Source organism: Canis lupus, chromosome 26 (assembly GCF_048164855.1).
Source record: "Canis lupus baileyi chromosome 26, mCanLup2.hap1, whole genome shotgun sequence".
NCBI lineage: Eukaryota > Metazoa > Chordata > Mammalia > Carnivora > Canidae > Canis > Canis lupus.
Genome location: NC_132863.1, coordinates 46,490,288 through 46,508,291, shown reverse-complemented (window position 1 = coordinate 46,508,291; position 18,004 = coordinate 46,490,288). Strand labels below are relative to the sequence as shown.

General features: G+C 62.5%; 1 protein-coding gene across 3 annotated transcripts in view; it reads right to left on the bottom strand.

Moving 5' to 3' along the window:
- Positions 1-203: 203 nt before the first annotated feature.
- The window catches only part of PHACTR3 (phosphatase and actin regulator 3), a 210,263-nt gene continuing 192,462 nt past the window's right edge, over positions 204-18,004 (bottom strand). For all 3 annotated transcript variants that reach the window (XM_072801613.1, XM_072801615.1, XM_072801614.1), the window contains exons 9-13: positions 10,381-10,436; positions 6,053-6,114; positions 4,833-4,973; positions 2,597-2,673; positions 204-786 (exon numbers count right to left, since the gene is read on the bottom strand). In XM_072801613.1, coding sequence (XP_072657714.1) covers positions 771-786; positions 2,597-2,673; positions 4,833-4,973; positions 6,053-6,114; positions 10,381-10,436 — 352 coding nt within the window. In that variant the 3' untranslated portion in view covers positions 204-770. The remainder of the gene's footprint in view (positions 787-2,596; positions 2,674-4,832; positions 4,974-6,052; positions 6,115-10,380; positions 10,437-18,004) is intronic.

The window sequence follows — 18,004 nt, the reverse complement described above, 5'->3', positions numbered from 1 at the left end:
TACTTATTTTTGGGTTCACCACCCAATGCTACATAAACTCAAACGACATCCAGTAACAGCATTTACAAAATAGAACACGCAAAGTTGGAATTCTCTTTTATGTGTCTGGATTTGATGGCTCAAAAGTAATAAAACTGGACTTATCGCACAGCTCTCCGTTCTAACAAATCTTATCCCAACTCCAAGAAAACGTAAAGCCCAGGTTCATTTCCTGCAATAAGTAGTCATTTAATTAAAGAACAAAATTAACAGGAATCAAAATGTTGCAGCTGTATTTTTTTTGTTAGACATTATATAAAAAAAAGAAAAGTATAATACAGTAAATAATCTTGTATAACATGAACTTAGAGAGTTCTCAAATGAACGGTGATCAGAATAAAAATGTCTTTTCAACATAATACTGAATGCCACTGCGCCACGTGTCGCACGTCAGAGGCCCGGAGGTGTGCCTGCGCATGCGTGTCGCCCGTCCTCCGTGTCGCTGCGCCACTGTAAGACTAGCTTCAAAGGCAAATGACAGTTTTCTGGGAGAGCGACTCTGGGTCCCCGCGGGGCCCCCACAGTTCCCACTCCTCAGACACCAGGGAGTGCGGGGCGTCCTCTGGTGTGTCCTCGTACAGGTGAGACAGCCCAGACGTCACCTGCCCGAGGGGTCCCGCTCCTCTCGCTCACACGGCAGGGAGTCTTCAGCTGAACATCAGAAAGTTCCCTGATGAGTGTTCAGTGTTGGTATCAAAAATTAAACACAAATTCTTCTCAGAAGAAAATCTCTATGGCCTGTGGAATCTGGGAATTACAAAAAAAAAAAAGACAATAGTTCAAAGATCATACCTTCCCAGGTTAAAATTGCCCAAACCTTCCTCAAATAAACTTGCTGCCACTAGATGCCGCTCAGCCAGGCGACACGGAGGACACGAGGCGGACCCATTCGCTGCTAGTAGTGGGCCTCCGAGGGCTCCCTGGTCCCCGCGCTGGACCCCAAAAGGAATTCCGATTTGCTGAATTCTGCCTGAAACTCGGTTTGAAAGCCGCTGGAGGAGCCCAGGAAGGGCACAGAAAGGCCAAGGCCTCATCAGCGGAAGTGATGAATCCATTGATAAATCCATTGAAATGAGAATTATGGTTTTGCTCCTGTGAGGTGGTGACATTTAGGACGCTTAAGAAAGTCTCATGGGACTAAAAAAAAAAAAAGTTCTTTTAAAAACTGATACCAAATGCTAAAATGTGGTATAAAAATCTTGTAATTATTTCCTAATGTCCAAGTTTTGGGCTCTTAAAATCCTATCATCTAAGCAAGATACTCATTGGGGACTTAAGAGAGATGATGTGTATCCTTAGCAAACACCTCTTAATAACGCATGACGGGAAAGCGTATTAAATGTTTTGACACACACATAACGCTAGGTAACAATTATTACCCTTTTTAACACGGTGAACATTAAAAATAGCTCTGAATGTCTGAGTGAGCAAAGTTTATTCCTAAGCATTTCGGAGCATTTTGGGTAATAAGCAAAAATAAGATGATCTATTCCTGCCCAAATGTTTGCCAGTCATGGGGGAAACCTTAGCAATTTTTAAACTATCTATTTGCATCGTTTCCTTCTGCTCTTGCAGCCTCCTCTTCCCCCTTAACGCACACCCCAGAACTGTCCTGGAGGATGGAACCCCCGACACCTGGTTCCGCTCCACAGCCACGCGGGACCTCCCAGGGTGAGCGTGGTAGCCTCTTCGGGACGAACCAGAAAAAGTAAGGAAAGCACTATTTTGGTTTTGGGCAGTATCTAAATCCAGGATTTCTATTCTCTGTGTATCTGGGGCTCGCGCCTCGGGAGGCCCAGGGAGGAGTGATGGAGGGACTGGTCCGGGCACAGGCTGCTGCATCACAAGCACAGCCCTCAGGATGCAGGGATGCAGGGATGCAGGGAAGGGGAGGACGTATTACTGCGGCCGTGGCACGACTGTGCAGCCCGTGAGCAAGGACGAGTCCGTGTCCCCTGACGCCGGCGCCCACGGGAGCCCCCAGGCACGTCTATGGCAGCTGGCCCGGACACGGCATCCAGCCCGCTGTGGAAGGTGGCCGATGCGTGCCCCCCACGGGGCCGCCTCTGCCTTAGGTGTGGCTGCAGTCTTAGCCCCCGAATGGCCCGGCCACGCCGATCGCATCCCAATACCTGAGTTCGGGGGAAGCATCAGCTGGTGTTAAAGATGTGAACGTAAGTGTTAAGACAGGAACGAGTAAATGGGAGTGGCCCCCTGGCCCCCTGGCCACACGCATGGGCGGGTTCTGTTACGCAGGGGTCTGCACCTCACAGGAGGCGCGGCCAACGGACACCACGTCACCTTCGCTGCTCTGAGACTCACCCTCCTAAACGCACACCAACTAGTCAAACCAGCGCCCCAAGTGATGCCGCCCTGTGCCGCGCCCGCCCCGCCGGAAGAAGCCGAGCCTGCGGAGCAGGTGCATCCGGGCGTCCGGGCGGCTCTCGCAGAGAAGCTGACCTCGCCTACCTACATACACAGACCTTGGTCCTTCTTTTCTTTCTAAAGAAGCACCGCGTTATAAGGACCGCGACATTCACGCACACGGAAATCCCACCTTGTCAAATGCTTGCTTGATGCGTGTACCTCCATTTCGTTACTTTTGTATTCGTTTAGTTCCTTACGAATCGCTGCCTGAAATCGAAAAACAGGACATTGTCTTTCGGGACCCTGGGAAGTGAACGTGGGAAATGAGCACCTGCCGGGGATTAGCACACAGCTCCTAATATCGCTGCGCCCCGTACGACGGGATCAGAAAAAGAAATGACTGTAGGTCCAGCACTTGGCGTCTCACCATCATCGTGGTTCTCCCCAGCCCCTGCATGACAGTCAAGGTCCTCCCCAGCCCCTGCACGATCGTCAAGGTCCTCCCCATCCCGTGCACAATCGTCAAGGTCCTCCCCAGCCCCTACACGATCGTCACGGTCCTTCCCAGCCCTGCACGATCGTCAAGGTCCTCCCCATCCTGTGCACGATCGTCAAGGTCCTCCTCAGCCCCTGCACGATCGTCAAGGTCCTCCTTAGCCCCTGCACGATCGTCACGGTCCCCCCCAGCCCCTGCATGATCGTCAAGGTCCCCCCCAGCCCCTGCACGATCGTCACGGTCCCCCCCAGCCCCTGCACAATCGTCACGGTCCTCCCCAGCCCCTGCACGATCATCACAATCCTCCCTAGCCCCTGCACGATCGTCAAGGTCCTCCCCATCCCGTGCACGATCGTCAAGGTCCTCCCCAGCCCCTACACGATCATCACGGTCCTTCCCAGCCCTGCACGATCGTCAAGGTCCTCCCCATCCTGTGCACGATCGTCAAGGTCCTCCTCAGCCCCTGCACGATCGTCACGGTCCCCCCCAGCCCCTGCATGATCGTCAAGGTCCCCCCCAGCCCCTGCACGATCGTCACGGTCCCCCCCAGCCCCTGCATGATCGTCAAGGTCCCCCCCAGCCCCTGCACGATCGTCACGGTCCCCCCCAGCCCCTGCACAATCGTCACGGTCCTCCCCAGCCCCTGCACGATCATCACAATCCTCCCTAGCCCCTGCACGATCGTCAAGGTCCTCCCCAGCCCGTGCATGAGTGTCACGATCCTCCCCAGCCCCTACACTGAGCACATCTCGAGGACCTGATGAAGGAGGATCACCAAAGTACTGGGGAAGCCTGGCTCTGGGGGATCTCACTTGGAATTCCGCAGGTAGGTCATTTGGAAGCTCTTCCAACGCTGGGTCATGTGGGCAATGGTGTTGCGGTCACACGCAGGTGAGGCACGCATCACAGCGCCGTGGGGCCCATCCCCCTCCAGCCCCGCCGCCCCCCCGGGACCGCGCTCCCTTGGGTGAGCCCCCCAGGGGCCAGCTGAGGGCCAGGGAGAGGTCGGGAGGCAGGAGCCTCAGGAGCAATACTGCTTCGCTCAAACCCTCCTGCTGCCAGCGACGCCCGTGGCCCCTCGTGGCTGCGCCCGCGCCGCTCCGAGCACCTCCACCAAGGGACACCCCGAGGCAGCCACCGCACGGCAGCCCTTGGCCGTGAGCGAAGGCCCTCTTCCTAAAAGCTGTAAAATCACGAGAGGCGCGAAGGCACGAGGCCCGCGTCCCCCACCCCCCCGCCACTGGGGCTGCAGCGGTGCCCTCTGAGCCCTTCCGATGGCACGTCCCCGGCAGCGAGGACGACACGCGCCCCCCAGGCACTCGCTGGGGCTTCCGTGAAGCGGCGCTGGCGGGCAGGCCCAGGGCCTCTGTCCCGGCGGAGCGAGGCGGGGACCACGGCCGCTCAGGTGCTCTGGGGCCCGCGGAGACACGGCACACCACACCGGCGGGATGGATCCAGAGCCACCTCTGTCTACACTGCCCGATGCCTTGGCTCCACGCCCCTGCGTCACTGGCTGACTCCGCTTAAACTTCTGTCCTTGCCTTTGCTTCACCCTCCAGACCAGCGTCTCAGCTCCCACGCTGCTGACATTCGGGGCTGGGTCACCCTCGGCTGGGCCCGTCCGTGCACCACGGCAGGACGGGTGGCTTCCCTGGGCTCTCCCCACCCCTGCCAGTGCCACCCGCTCCCTTGTGACAACCAAAAATATCTCCAGACCAAAAATGTCCCCAAGGGCAGTGTCCCTGAGCTGAAAACACGGCCACGACCTGATTACCCCGTGAGGCCATCGGGGTCGGCCCGACAATGACCCAGGCGCCGATTCTGCCACGGGTGGGACCCACCGTCCGGGAACGATCCCGCTGGTCCGCCACGGTTTGCCCTCCTTCCCTGGTGCCACCCCCCGACCGGCACAGACGGGCGCGCTCCGTACCTTGTCTGCCGCGGACAGTCGCGTCCAGGGTTTGTCCGCCCGTCTGTCATAATCCTGAGCTTTGGCCACTTCCACGTAATCGCTGAATCGGATCAGAATCTTCCTGTCTCGCAGCTCATCAACCGTGGGTCTCTGGTTAAGCTGAAATCAAAGATCACCACGGTCACCGCCACCTGCAAAAGCGCCCTGCTTCCAGGCCTCCGAACAAACGGCACGTGTCCATAGGGACACTGCAAACTCGGGCACTCTGACATACAACCCGAGGCCAACACCCTCCAGTGGGAAGGCCTGAACGACAGCCCCCGACACGCTTGGTCAGGGGCTCACACCCTGTGGCCCGGCGGCAGGCAGGACGCAGCCCAGGCCCGGGGAGCGCAGGCCGGTCCCGGCGGAGGCCGCTTGCTCCAACTCGAAGTGGTCGAGCCTTAAAGTCCTGAGAGCAGACGCTGCACGACCAGCACCGAAAGCCCAGCTCAGGGAGGACAGTGTTCACCTCCCGCCCCTGGCGTCACTCCTGCCAGCACGGGACGACGGGGACATGCCAGGATCCTGAGATTCGAGACGGCCCGGGCCCTGGAGGTAGATGGGTTTGCGGAGATGCTGCCCAGGCTGGCCCTTGACCTTCACCGGGAGGCCCGCGTACACGCCCTAGAGCCCAATAAAGCTTCTGCAATCGAGAGCTTCCAGAAAAGCTACGGGAACCACGGAACCCACAGGTAAGCGAACACTGACATCCAGGGATGCTCTTAGCACGGCGTAAAGACCTCAGGCAGCGAAGATGCCCAGGCACCGCCTGGCTCCCTGGAAATACGTGGAAACATCCTCGGGCTCGTCCTGCCACACGAGTGGCTCTTGGGCTGGGCAAGAGCCTCACCGCAGGCACCAAGGGCCACACTGCAGGCCATGCCGAGGGCCACACCGAGGGCACCGAGGGCCTCACCGCAGGTACCAAGGGCCTCACCGCGGGCACCAAGGGCCTCACTGCGGGCACCAAGGGTCACACCAAGGGTCAGACCACGGGCACAGAGGGCCACACCGCGGGCCTCACCATGGGTGGCAGGGGCACCCTTCCCATGTCTGGGGAGTTTCGAATTCGCTGCTGCACAGGAAGATGTCACTCTGCGACCCAGTGACGCCCCCTGCCACCTGCCCCACCACTACCAGTGCACCTGTCACCCGTGTCTCAGGATCCAGGGGGTAAGATGATTAAATCATAGTACCTTTCTTGTCAACCTTTGCTTGATTTCTCTTCTTTCTTCCTGCTCTGTCTGGTCATTCCTTTCTGTGAAAGGTTAAAACAGAAAGAAAAGAAAAAAGAAAAGAAAGAAAAACGGGTTGAGACTCTCCTCCTCTTGGCAGGTTAGAGAGCTCACCCTGCATTTCTGGTGGCTGAGGCGGGACACCAGGGTCACCTCCCATCACGGCCGGCTCTCCTCCACGTGGCCAGCCGCCACTCAGACCGTGGTCTCCCCGCCCCGAGGGAAGCTCTGCCCACCTTGCAGCCTTTCTCCGCGTCAGGACCCACTGCATACACGCAGCTGTGCACTGACCTACCAGAGAAACAGAGGCAGCCCTCCTTCCTCTCTCCCCGGCAAACATCTACCCTCGGGCAGCCCGGGTGGCTCAGCGGTTTAGCACCGCCTTTAGCCCAGGGCGTGATCCTGGAGTCCCGGGATCGAGTCCCACGTCAGGCTCCCTGCATGGAGCCTGCTTCTCCCTCTGCCTCTCTTTCTCTCTCAAGAATAAATAAAATCTTAGAAAAAAAAAAAAAACAATCTCTGTGTTTGCAGATTTACGTCCAGGAATATACGTGATGCACACAAATACGTTCACTAGGATCAGTACATGTACGTACACGTGACCACCGATACCCCTATCACAACCCCTATCACATAGGAATATTACACATGAACGCTAACAGGACTGTCGCTGCTTTTTTCCCCCCTTCTACTTAATAGGGACGCAGACCTTCAGCCAACAACACACGATAAGGAACACCCTCTCCTGGGGCGCCCGGGTGGCTTGGTGGCTGAGCATCTGCCTTCGGCTCAGGGCATGATCCCAGGATCCGGGATCGAGTTCCACGTCGGGCTCCCTGCAGGGAGCCTGCTTCTCCCTCTGCCTCTCTCTCTGTGTCTCTCATGAATAAATTAAAAAAAAAAAAAGGAACACCCACTCCAGACTCTGGGCAACATATGCTTGCCTGGAATTGATCTTTTCGGGGTGTATTTCCAGTCTACCGACACCAGGAGCCCAGCAGACTCTCCGCTGCAGAAGCGAGCTCACTGACGGGGCCTCCCTGAGCTCAGCTTGGCCGCTGAGTTGTGACTATTAACATCCAAGCTGTGCTCATACCTACACTCGGGAGCTAAAAATAGAGCAGAACGCAGAGCCGTGGTGTAAAATGCAGGCTTTGCCCTGGGATACGAGATAATGGATGTCCTATTTCTGGCGCTCTCTGTTGCTAAATAAAGCCTCAGGTCCCGGACTGTAGGAAGTTCATCTGCCAGCACCCGCTCCTAGAAACACGGCTGGTTCGAGAAAGGGGAGCCGTGCTGCTCGCAGCTGACATCATCTCACATCATCTGCCTTTACTTAAAAACATTCCGCACCTTTGTGCATTTGGGGGACCGGGTTCACGGGTGTCAGACTCATTGCGCTCTTCAGTAACTTTTTTTTTAAAAGGAAGATTTGTCTCGCATTTGGACGGTTCAGAAAAGGACACGAAGCCCTTTTATGTTCTTGGTTCATAATCCAAAGGATAAAGCAGGAGAAAGCACACTTGGAAGCTCTCCTCACAAAGTTGATGATACAATCAAGAAAAAAATTGTGTTGGGGCGTCTGGGGGGCTCCGTCGGCCACATGCCGGCTCAGCTCACGATCCCGGGACCCTGGGATCGAGTCCCGCGTCGGGCTCGGCGCTCAGTGCGGAGTCTGCGCCTCCCCCCGCCTCCCCTGCTCATGTTCTCTCTCTCTTTCTCTCTTTCTCTAACAAATAAAATCTTTAAAAAAAAAAAAAAGGAAAAAATCGTGGGAGTATCAATATAAGGCCAATGATGGGATTTTAAGTCATGACATGAGGCGAATTCCTCACATTTCTTATAAACAGGCCATGGACAAATGCCAGGCGCAGCCTCCACGTGAAAACGGTAACAAAAAAACCGAATCGTAGGTTTTCATCACCAACAGCGTCCCCACCACGGTCTCACGGTGCCGCAGGTGTTCCGGAGAGTGGCTCTCCGAAGGCGGCCAGCAGGGGAGCTGCTCTGTCGGGTGCCAGCCCCAAGAAGTCCCCCCTCAACCAAGCCTGTGGGTTCTCTCTCAGCAACATAGAGAGATGGGTAATGGGTTCGTGGACCCAGACCCAGAAAACTCCGCGCCTTATGCAAACCCAGGGATCCCTGACCATAGCGCCTCCATTCCCCGCTGTTCTGCAAACAGGGCCAGGGGCTTGGACAGCCACATTCCCGCCGTCTGCGGGTCACCAGAGGTGCATGGTTGCCTCCGATGCAGGGCTCAGATCACGGCCCGCGGAGCTGGGCAAGCTTTGGCGCTCTCCCTCCCAAGAGTCGTGTTGGAAAGCGGATCCCCCCTCAGCGAGCGTCCTTCCCAGGGAAACGAGGACAGCGGCGCCACACCACACGGCTGGTGGCCACCAACGTGCGCACGCGAGCGAACCCCGTGTACGCTGCGGGGCCCTGACGAGGGACTGCCGGGTTTGGGATCGTCAGCTGCAAAGGGGCCACTGTGTCCGATTCATGAAGGACACCCAAGGCCGAGTCCTGAGCGTCCCTCGGACCCGATCACAGTAAGCGATCAGGGGAGCAGATACGCCGTGACGACATTCTAAGCATCGATTTCGGGCAGGAAACACAGTTTTCTTCAAACACCTTTGAAGCCCGTGCCAGCGGCCGGTGATGATGCTGGACGGGATATGGATGGTTGCCCTATTTGCTCAGCGCCACACAACAGAACGAAACAGTCACCCACGCCCCCTCCCCCCCATGGGCACCCCGATGGCTCAGCAGTTTAGCGCCTCCTTCAGCCCAGGGCCTGATCCTGGGGTCCTGGGATCGAGTCCTGCATCAGGCTCCCTGCATGGAGCCTGCTTCTCCCTCTGCCTGTGTCTCTGCCTCCACCCACCCCCTCTCTGTATCTCTCATTAATAAAAAATAAAAAATAAGAAAAGCTCCCCCCCCTTCCCCCGAGAGCTAGCAGAGAGTTTTGCAGGTGCTCCCTCCCCCTCAGGGCACTCGAGAAGCTCCTGAGCTCTGGGCACACCTGCCCGGTTCGGGGGGAAGGTGGGACTGGCACGGCCACAGCGGAGGAGCCCGTTCCCCCCGCGCCCAGGCGGGTGCAAGCGGTCCCCGTTATCCACTCACCACCTGCATTCGCCGAGCACCGGTTCTATTTTTAAGGCTCTGACGTTTACTCCCAAAGAAAGGCCAATACGATGGGAGGCGCCTGCTGGCGGGAGGACCTGGCGACCCGGCAGCGGGCACGAGCCCTCCCCGGAGGGTTCGCAGGCTCACGGGGAAGCCCCCGCCCCAGGTCCCACCTGCCTGCCGACTCCCGGCCTGGGGCTGTGGGGCACCTGTGACTTAGTGGATTCAGGAATAAGTGGTGGAATTTTTAAGAATTCAGATAGTTGGCAACTGACACAGCTGGACTTTCCTGGTCTCGCTGATCAATCAGGGAATCCCTGACAAGCTTGTCCTTAAATCCTCAGGTGTGGCCAAGTTCACACAACACGGAAGAGGGGGGGCCGTCTCTGACGTCTGACAACAGAGACAGGAATCCCTTATCTCAGGGTGGAAGCACAGAGTCCTGTCCAGCCACGGCCCTAACTTTATGAAAAGGGGTTCACCGTAAAACAAACAACAACAACAACAAAAAAAAACCCAAACTCCAAATATCTGTATCATTCATCACGTAAAGAGGAGAAAAAGAATGAAAATACTTGAAGGATCCAGGCTGAGAGTCTGTCGACCAGACCGAGAACTCTCTGAGAAACACTTCTGGGGGGCTTTCCCGCCCGAAACCACCGGGACTTTAATGACACAGAGCAGGGTCCTCTGTACCGTGGAGGCGGGTGTGGACGCTACGGTCACACACCCGCCTGGACACGCGGGCGGCGAGGAGCCGGGCGGACCGGGGCTGGGATGGTGGGTTCCCCAGGGTTTCCCCGGACCCTGCGGCCTTCTGCTGCCCCCCTGACCTCGCAGCACCCCGGGGCCACGTCCCCGCACCCTGGGGCTTCTGACACTGTGCACCCCTGGCCTGTGACCTCTGCGGCCCTCAGGACTCCCCTCCCAAGCCGCCAGGGGAACCTGCCCGAAACCCACCCGGGATGCGGGATGCGAGGAGGCTGCTGAGCCTTCCCCTAACCGGGATACCCCGCCGGGAGGAGAGCTGAGCTGTCTTTGTTTCCCTCTTCCTTTTAAGGGGGAGATCTCGAGGACACAACTTTCCCTGCGGGCTGGGCTCGGGCGCGCACCTGCCGCACCTGCCGCACCTGAGGGCGGAGCCAGGGCCCTCCGCTACTCACGTTTCAGGATGTTTCTCCTCTCCAGCTCCTCCACGGCGGGTCTCTGGCTCAGCCGTCTGCGGAAAAACACCAGGATTACGTTCTGCACCATGGTGGCCGCCGCAGACCCCACCTGGGCTGTGCCAGGGGCAGAGGTGGCCGCGCCCGGAGATCCAAGACCGCGTCCCCACAGCCGGAGGAGGGGAGGGGACCTGCCGCGGGGCCCCCTGCCGGCCAATCCCGCGGCTCCGTGGAGCGGTCGCCCTCTGTCACGGAGCTCCTCCGGGGGCGGCCCCCGCGCCTCCTCGGGACGTGCAGCTCATTCCCAGACCTGCCGATCGCCGCCACTGGAGGGACGACCCCCGGGACGGAGGAAGCCCCTCCTGCCCGGGCCGAGCATGGGCGGCCGCTGCCGCAGCTGCCTGTCGCCGCGGCACCTGTCCTGCTCCCGTCCCAAGCAGCCCTGCCGGCAGCCCTCGCAGGGGGAGTGACGGGAGCGCCGCCTCTCCTCCCCCTGCTCCTCCTCCCCCTCCTCCCCCTGCTCCTCCCCCTCCCCTCTGAGCCGAGCTGCAGCCCAGGGAGGGGCGGCCCCACCCGCCTCCCCCGGGGCCCCGGTCCCCCCACGGCCCGACCCCACCCGCACCCCTCCTGGGTGGGCGGAGGATGAGCCTTTCCAGCGGTTTCGCAGTGAAGGACTCGGAAGATCCAGCCAAAAACAAATACATAAAATAAATAAAAGGCTTGTCAGGGGAGAGAGGCGTAATTAGCCAAAACCAGCGCCAAGCTCCAATTATTTCTGTGACTCCGATAATGCTGTCCCTGGGTCGGAGCCAGGAGCCGTCCCACTTCCGGACGGTTCGCCACCGCGGGAGACAACGGGGCTGAGCGCGGGCACGCCCAGAATCCGGGGCCACAGCCCTGCGCCCCAAAGAGGACGCGGCCTCCAGAAATACTTGTCTCCTCTCCAGGAGCCCTGTCCCGGCACAAAGCCGAGGGCGTCCCCAGGGCCCGGCCGCTCCTCCCTCCGGGGGCACAGCCGGCGGTGGGCTCGGTGGGTGCCTGGGGGGGTGGCTGGGGGGCGGCTGGGGGGCGGCTGGGGGGCGGCTGGCTGCCTGACATCTCGCCCCCATGTCTGCAGGGACCTGCCCCTGCCCCCCGACGCCACCGGGCGGGGACCCCAAGGCTCCGATCTCCCTCTCAGCAGAGGCGGGTGTTTGCCCAGAGCCAGGAGTCCCCGCCTCCGACAAGGCTCTGCACAGTCCCCCCCTGCCCTGCAAGGCTCCGGGCTGAGGAGGGAGGGAGGCAGACAAACAGTAATAAAAAAAGAAAAATGAACAAAACCATTCCAGAGAGCGTATCGCCCCGGAGAGCGTAGACAGGGCCTGTGACAAACGAGCGACCGGGCAGGGGGAGAGGGCTTAGGGGAGACCCGCTCCCTGAGACCCACACGAAGAGGAGCCAGCCAGGGGAAGGCCACACCTCTCTGGCTGCAGGGTCCCCCCTTCACACAGGGGCCTGAACACGGTGGCAGGGTGGGGGCAATCACGGAGGCTTCGTGGAAGGGGAAACTCTGGGCAGAGCGGTGCAGAGTCCATAGGAGGGGAGGGTACAGCGGCCGGTGACTGGGCCGCCTGCGGGGACTCTGGAGGACGGAGGCCAGAGTTCCTTGGCCCGAGGAGCACCCCAAACCTCCACTGGCACCCCCCGCCCCGCCGCTTCTTGCTGGGGGCCTGTCTTCTCTTCCAAGGTGACAGCCAATCGCAGGCTCGCCCAGGAGCCCGAGACCCAGGGAGCCGACGCGCCGGGCACCTGGCGAGGCCGGCTCGGCACCCAGCAGGCTCTCACAAGACGCCTCGCAAACCCACCCCGGGCGCTGCCAACCGGCCAGGGACGGGGTTCCCAGAGAGGCACGTCGCCCAATTCCCGGGTCCCTAAAGAGCGGGGACAGCTCGCCGCCAAGATCTAGGCCATCGGCCCGGGTCGAGCTGCGCCTTGCGGGGCTGCAGCTGGCAGGGGCCTCCTCCTGGATGTCACCGGGCGGGGCGCCTCCGACAGAGCTGGACGGGGCAGTCCTGGGGGAACGGGGCGGGCTGCTGGGGGGGGACAGGGGAGCAGTCCTGAGGGGGACATAGGGGGGTGCGGGGGGGACGGGGGGCAGTCCTGGGGGGGACATGGGGGGCTGCGGAGGGGGACAGGGGAGCAGTCCTGGGGGGACAGAGCAGGCTGCAGGGGGGGTGACAGGGGAGCAGTCCTGGGGGGATGGGGCGGGCTGCAAGGGGGGTGACAGGGGGCAGTCCTGGGGGGGGATATGGGGGGCTGCAGAGTAGGGGACAGGGGAGCAGTCCTGGGGGGGACGGGGCGGGCTGTGGAGGGCCAGGGACAGGGGGCAGTCCTGTGGGGGACAAGCAGGCTGCGGATGGACAGGGATGGGAGGCGTCCTGGGGGGATGCAGTGGGCTGCGGAGGGGTGAGGACGGGGGCAGTCCTGGGGGGGACCGAGAGGCTGCAGAGGGGGCAGGGGGGACGCCAAGAGCAGATGGGCTCGGCAGCCCCCTCTGGACCCTGCAGGCTGCTGTCCACGCAGGACAGAACCCACCACAAGGAGGCACTGGCCTTCCCAGGGCCGGGACCCCCTCGGGCAGGAAGGCGGGTGCTGCACACCCACGAGTGGCCAAGGGCCCCGTGAAACGTTCAGCACGCAGGGAGGGTGCTGGCCTGGGGGCAAGAAGGCTGCAGACTCCAAATTCACAGCCAGGAGTCGGAGCCCACGCGCCACGACGCTCCGTCCACTTGTGCCTGCACCTCGGCCCCGCTCGCCGCTGGGGGTGAGGCTCCCAGACGCACGAGGGGCAGCAAGCCCACCACCGTGCAAGCAGACGGCAGGACGACAGCTGCGTTCCAGAGCAGGCCGTGAGGGCTCGGAGACGCAGACGGGTCGGGCTCACCGCCCGGGGACCCCAGGGCCGGCACACAGGTGACCACTCGCAGCGAGTCCAGGGGGCACTCGAGCGAGGGAGACGCCTGCCCGTGTGGGGCCCCGGGCACCTGCACCCTGGAGCCTCGTGGCCAGGGTCCCTCAGAGGCCCTGCAGACACACCCCAGGGTGGCTGGGCTGGGAGCGGGGGGCGAGGCCGCGGGGAGGGGTGCGGGCGGGCTCCGGCACCCGAGGGATTCCCCAGCTCCTCCTGGAGGCTCCCCCCATTCAGAAGCACACCCCAGAGAGTGACAAGTGACGCGCAGGTGCCGCTGGGGAAGACACGGACTATTTCTGACTCTTCCCACGGAGAAAGCTTCAGTGTGGCAGCTAATTATGGCTCCGTGGGGGCGCGGCGCCCAGAAAAGCCGCGTGGGGGGAGAGAGGCTCCTGCTCGCTCGTCTCCCTGGCTTCATCCCCGTCTGTGCACATGGGAGAGGAGGGGACGCCAGCGCCAGCCCAGGGCCGGGAATGTGCCGGACGGGCCCCCGGGGCTGGAACAGGAGCCTCGGTAGGGAGCAGCCAGCCAAGGGCGAGCCGAGGGGTGTGGACCTGGGGGGACACGTACGCACGTCGGCGGGGGTGTCCCCACGAGGAGCCTCCTGCCTGCCCCGGGACAGATCTGTGCTAGACACCTGCGCCACACCCGACCCTGTGCTGGGAGCACGGGGAACAAGGGAGGACGCGGGAGATGGAGGATGGAGTGGGCACGGCGCGTGGCAGTGAGGGGAGGTGCCACAGCAGCCGGCGACCAGGGTGCCGCGTGGGCCTTGCGAGACAAAGGACGTAGTCGCACCCTCCTTGAGGCTCTGGCTCTGCACGACGGGGTCACGTCTCCATCCCACCGGCCCCAAGGGCCCGTCGAGGCCGGGGCACCTGCTACCGCCCCCCCGACCTGGGCCCCCAGCCCCCAGCCCTCACCTGCCCCAGAGACGCGGAAGACGAGGGCCCAGTGCACAAACGGAATCGACGCTGCTCACCTGGGGGCTGCTTCCAGCCCCAACCCGAGGGGCTCAATCTCTAACCTGCTGGCAGCCTCCGCACCGGCCAGGACCCCCAGGAAGACTCCTCCACCAGACCCGCCTCCATTCGTCCCTCCATCAGACACTCAGACCTCCCCCTACCAGGGCCTGCACCAGCGTAGACGCGGGGTGGGGCCTGTGCCCAGCCATCCGCTGCGCCGTCACGCGGCCCCCACCCCATCCACTGCCCAGGGACCGCGGGCTCGAGAAGCTGACCTGGGCCAGCGGCGCAGGGACCTCCGTGCTCCCCACACCCCCAGTCCCCCGCACCCGGGAGCAGGAGAGCTGCTGCATCTGCACCGGGCCTAGAAGAGCCGCGGGAACCTCCATGGGGCCCCCTCCCCTCCATGGGCACCTGGGCCTCGCACCAGAAGGCAGAGGCTCCATCCTGAGCGGCCCAGGCCACCTCCGCGTCCACGGAGGCGGAGGACGGCGCCCTGGAGGCTCGCCCTGACCACGATGGACTCCGCACGGAGAAATCCACCTGTGCTGGGCGAGGGCACTGAGGTTTGGGGTGTCGCCACAGCACCGTCTGACTTCGGGAGGTACAGCTCAGGCCACAGCTGGCTGTGACCCTGGCCCTGCTCCCCCAGGGCACCCTACTCCCCAGGGAACCTAGACCCCCAGGGTACCCAGCTCCCCCCACAAGGCCCTCAGCCCCCCCAGGGTACCCTGCCCCTTCAGGAAACTCTGCATCCCCAGGGCACCTGCCTCCCAGGGCCCCCTGGCCCCCATTCCATGGCACCCTGACCCCTCCAGGGCACCAGGCCACACAGGCCAGGCCCTGCCTCCCGCCTCCATCTGCAGCCCGGACCAGCCCAGAGCCTTCGGCCGACCGAGGTGCGTCCGGGGCAGGGAGCATGGAAGTCCAGGCGGATCAAAGGCTTGGGTGCCCCTCTGCCCCATACCACTGGGGTCAGGGGGCAGCCTGGCCACCAGACCCACCAAGGCTCCGCCGTCCAATGCACACCTGCCCAGGGCTTGGCCAGACCCCAAGAGCACGGCCCCAGCACCGTCCAAGGACTGGACTGGGGGGCCCAGGCTTCGATGAGGCCCACGAACCTCAACTCTGTGATCTGCTCCGGTGCTTGTGACGGCCTCACCACCTCTCATCTGCCAGAGAAACTGAGTCACAGGGGTCCCAAACTCCCGGTCACCCCGACCCCTGTAAAAAGCGGCACCTTCAGCATGCTCGCTGGACGTCTTCCTTGGCCGGCAGCCGCCCCATGGGACAGGCCACTGTCGGGCTCAGCGCTGCACATGGGCCCCACGGCCCTGCCCACCCCCATCGCCGAGGCTCCCACCCAGGGGGCGCCCCCAGGCTCGCCTTTGCCTCAGACCCTATCACCCACTGATGAGCATCGTCTGCCAGAAAAGCCACAGAGCCCCCCAACCCTGGTCCTCAGAGAACAGCTAATGAGACCCCAGGGAAGCCTCTGGAAACCCTGCTCCGGGGCCCATGCTTGCCTATGCCCAGGGGGACACGGTTCCTCTGCCTGCAGAGCACAGAGCACCCAGGAAAGGGCACCGCGGGGCCTCCTCAGGGGGGGACCAGGCCATGCTCCGCTCGCTCCTGCACGTCCCGCCCTGGCCCAGCTTGTCCTCAACACTCAGCCCTGATGGGGCCCTGACTGGATTCACACCTGCCCGCAGAAGTGCTTTCGGGGCACAGCAGTGGCTGCCAAGGTGAGGGGCGTGCATCTCGGCCTGGGTCACTGTGACCTTCAGTCTTGACCCCGCCACCCTCCAGCTCGGTGACATGAGTGGCCACCCTGGGCTCCTCACCTGCTCTTTCCTCCCCTGAAAACAGGAGGATGACCACGCTCACCTCACGGGGTGGCTGCCTGTTATGGGAACCCGCCAGGACCCTGGCGTCCAGCAGGCCCAGCACCCAGGAGCCCGGCATCCAGGAGCCCAGCGCCCAGCAGGCCCAGCGCCCAGAAGCCCAGCGCCCAGCAGGCTCAGTGCCCAGGAGCCTGGCACCCAGCAGGCCCAGAGCCCAGGAGCCCGGCACCCAGAAGCCCAGCACCCAGGAGCCCGGCACCCAGCAGGCCCAGCGCTCAGGAGCCCGGCACCCAGAAGCCCAGCACCCAGGAGCCCGGCACCCAGCAGGCCCAGGGCTGAGGCAGCTCCTGAGCGGCCCAAACGGCGCTGGGCTGCAGGGAACCGGGAGCCACAGAGGGACAGCAGGCCCGGCTCGGGGGGCGCGTGGGTCGCGGGCAGGATGCCCCAGCTGCCAGCACAGCCCACTTCGGACGTGAGCCCCAAACCCCCACTTCACCCAGGGCTGAGGTTCAAGCCCATGACCACCATCACCTCGACGTCACCTCGGTGTCCCCTCGGCATCCCCTCGGTGTCCCGCGAGAAGCGAGAAAGGATTCCCTCCGAGGAGGCAACGGGCCTTTCTGGAGAAGCCGCAGCTGCCGAGCAGACAACTCCACACCCACGGGCCGCCGGGCTATTCTGGGAGTGCCCCCCCCGAATGCCGATCCCGCCGCCCCGCCAGCCTGGAGGCACCAAGGCGGGCTGGCACCCCTCCCTGGGACGGCATCCCCGGCGGGGCGGCGTCTCTGCAGTCATTCCACGGGGATTCCTCACGCCCCACGCGGGCCCCTGCGGTGCGCTGGCTTCGGGGAGCACCCACGGGGAGCTGTCGGGCAGCAGACCCACCGGGGCTTGGGGCCAGCCTGAGAGGGGGGTCGGGGGGCGAGGAGCCTCTCGAGGGGGTGCCCCAAAGACCAGGCCACAGAAAGGGCAGGGACAGGCTGCAGGCTCGGAGGGGGTGAGCCTGCCACGCTGGGGAACAGGTGTTCCCCCAAACCGCAGCCCCCTGTGTCCTTGCAGCGACCCCATGCTGGGACGGTCCCGGGCTGTGCGGAAACATCCAGAACGAGGCCCGTCCACAGCGGGAGGGGGCGGCGGGAGGAGAGGTGAGGAGGAAGGCAAGATACCAGGATTGTGTCAGGAGACGGAGCCCGAGGCCTGGGTCCGACACAGCAGCGGGCGGCCTCAGATCAGCCTGTACAGGACGCGCCCCCGCGCTGCCCACCCCTGGGGAGATGGAGGCAGGGGGCACGCGCACCCCGCACAGCGCACGAAGCTGGCCTGTTAGGGCCCGACACTCGTCCACCCGGCCTCTTCCGTCCCCCTGACTCCCTACAGCCGCTGCCACAACCCCAGCACCTCGCGCAGGGCCGGCCGCCCCACCGGGGGTCCTGGGACATGCCAAGCCTCCCTGGGCCCCGGGCTGCTGCCGCGGTGAGCATGTGAAGCCCACAGCCCCCACCCTCCCAGATCCCACTCAAGCAACAGCCACGACCACAGGTCACCGGGCCACGTGCACAGCGCCGCAGGGCGAAAGGCGGGAAATTCAGCGTTGGCCAGGGTGTAGACCAAGAGTCCCCCATCCCCGTCAGCAGGACCGTCCGCGCCGTCTACCAAGATTATAAACATCCGCATCCTTTGACCCGACGGTTCCAGGTCCAGGTAGATGGTTTCTGAAATGCTCCTACAGGCGCAGACATGTTACAGCCAAACGCACGGCAGAGGCTTTACACCCATTTAGGGTCTGGACAAAGAACACCCCTCCCCCGGGTGCCACAGTGGAGGTATTTTGCACACGCCAGCATCCTGGCCGTCCTGGATGCTCT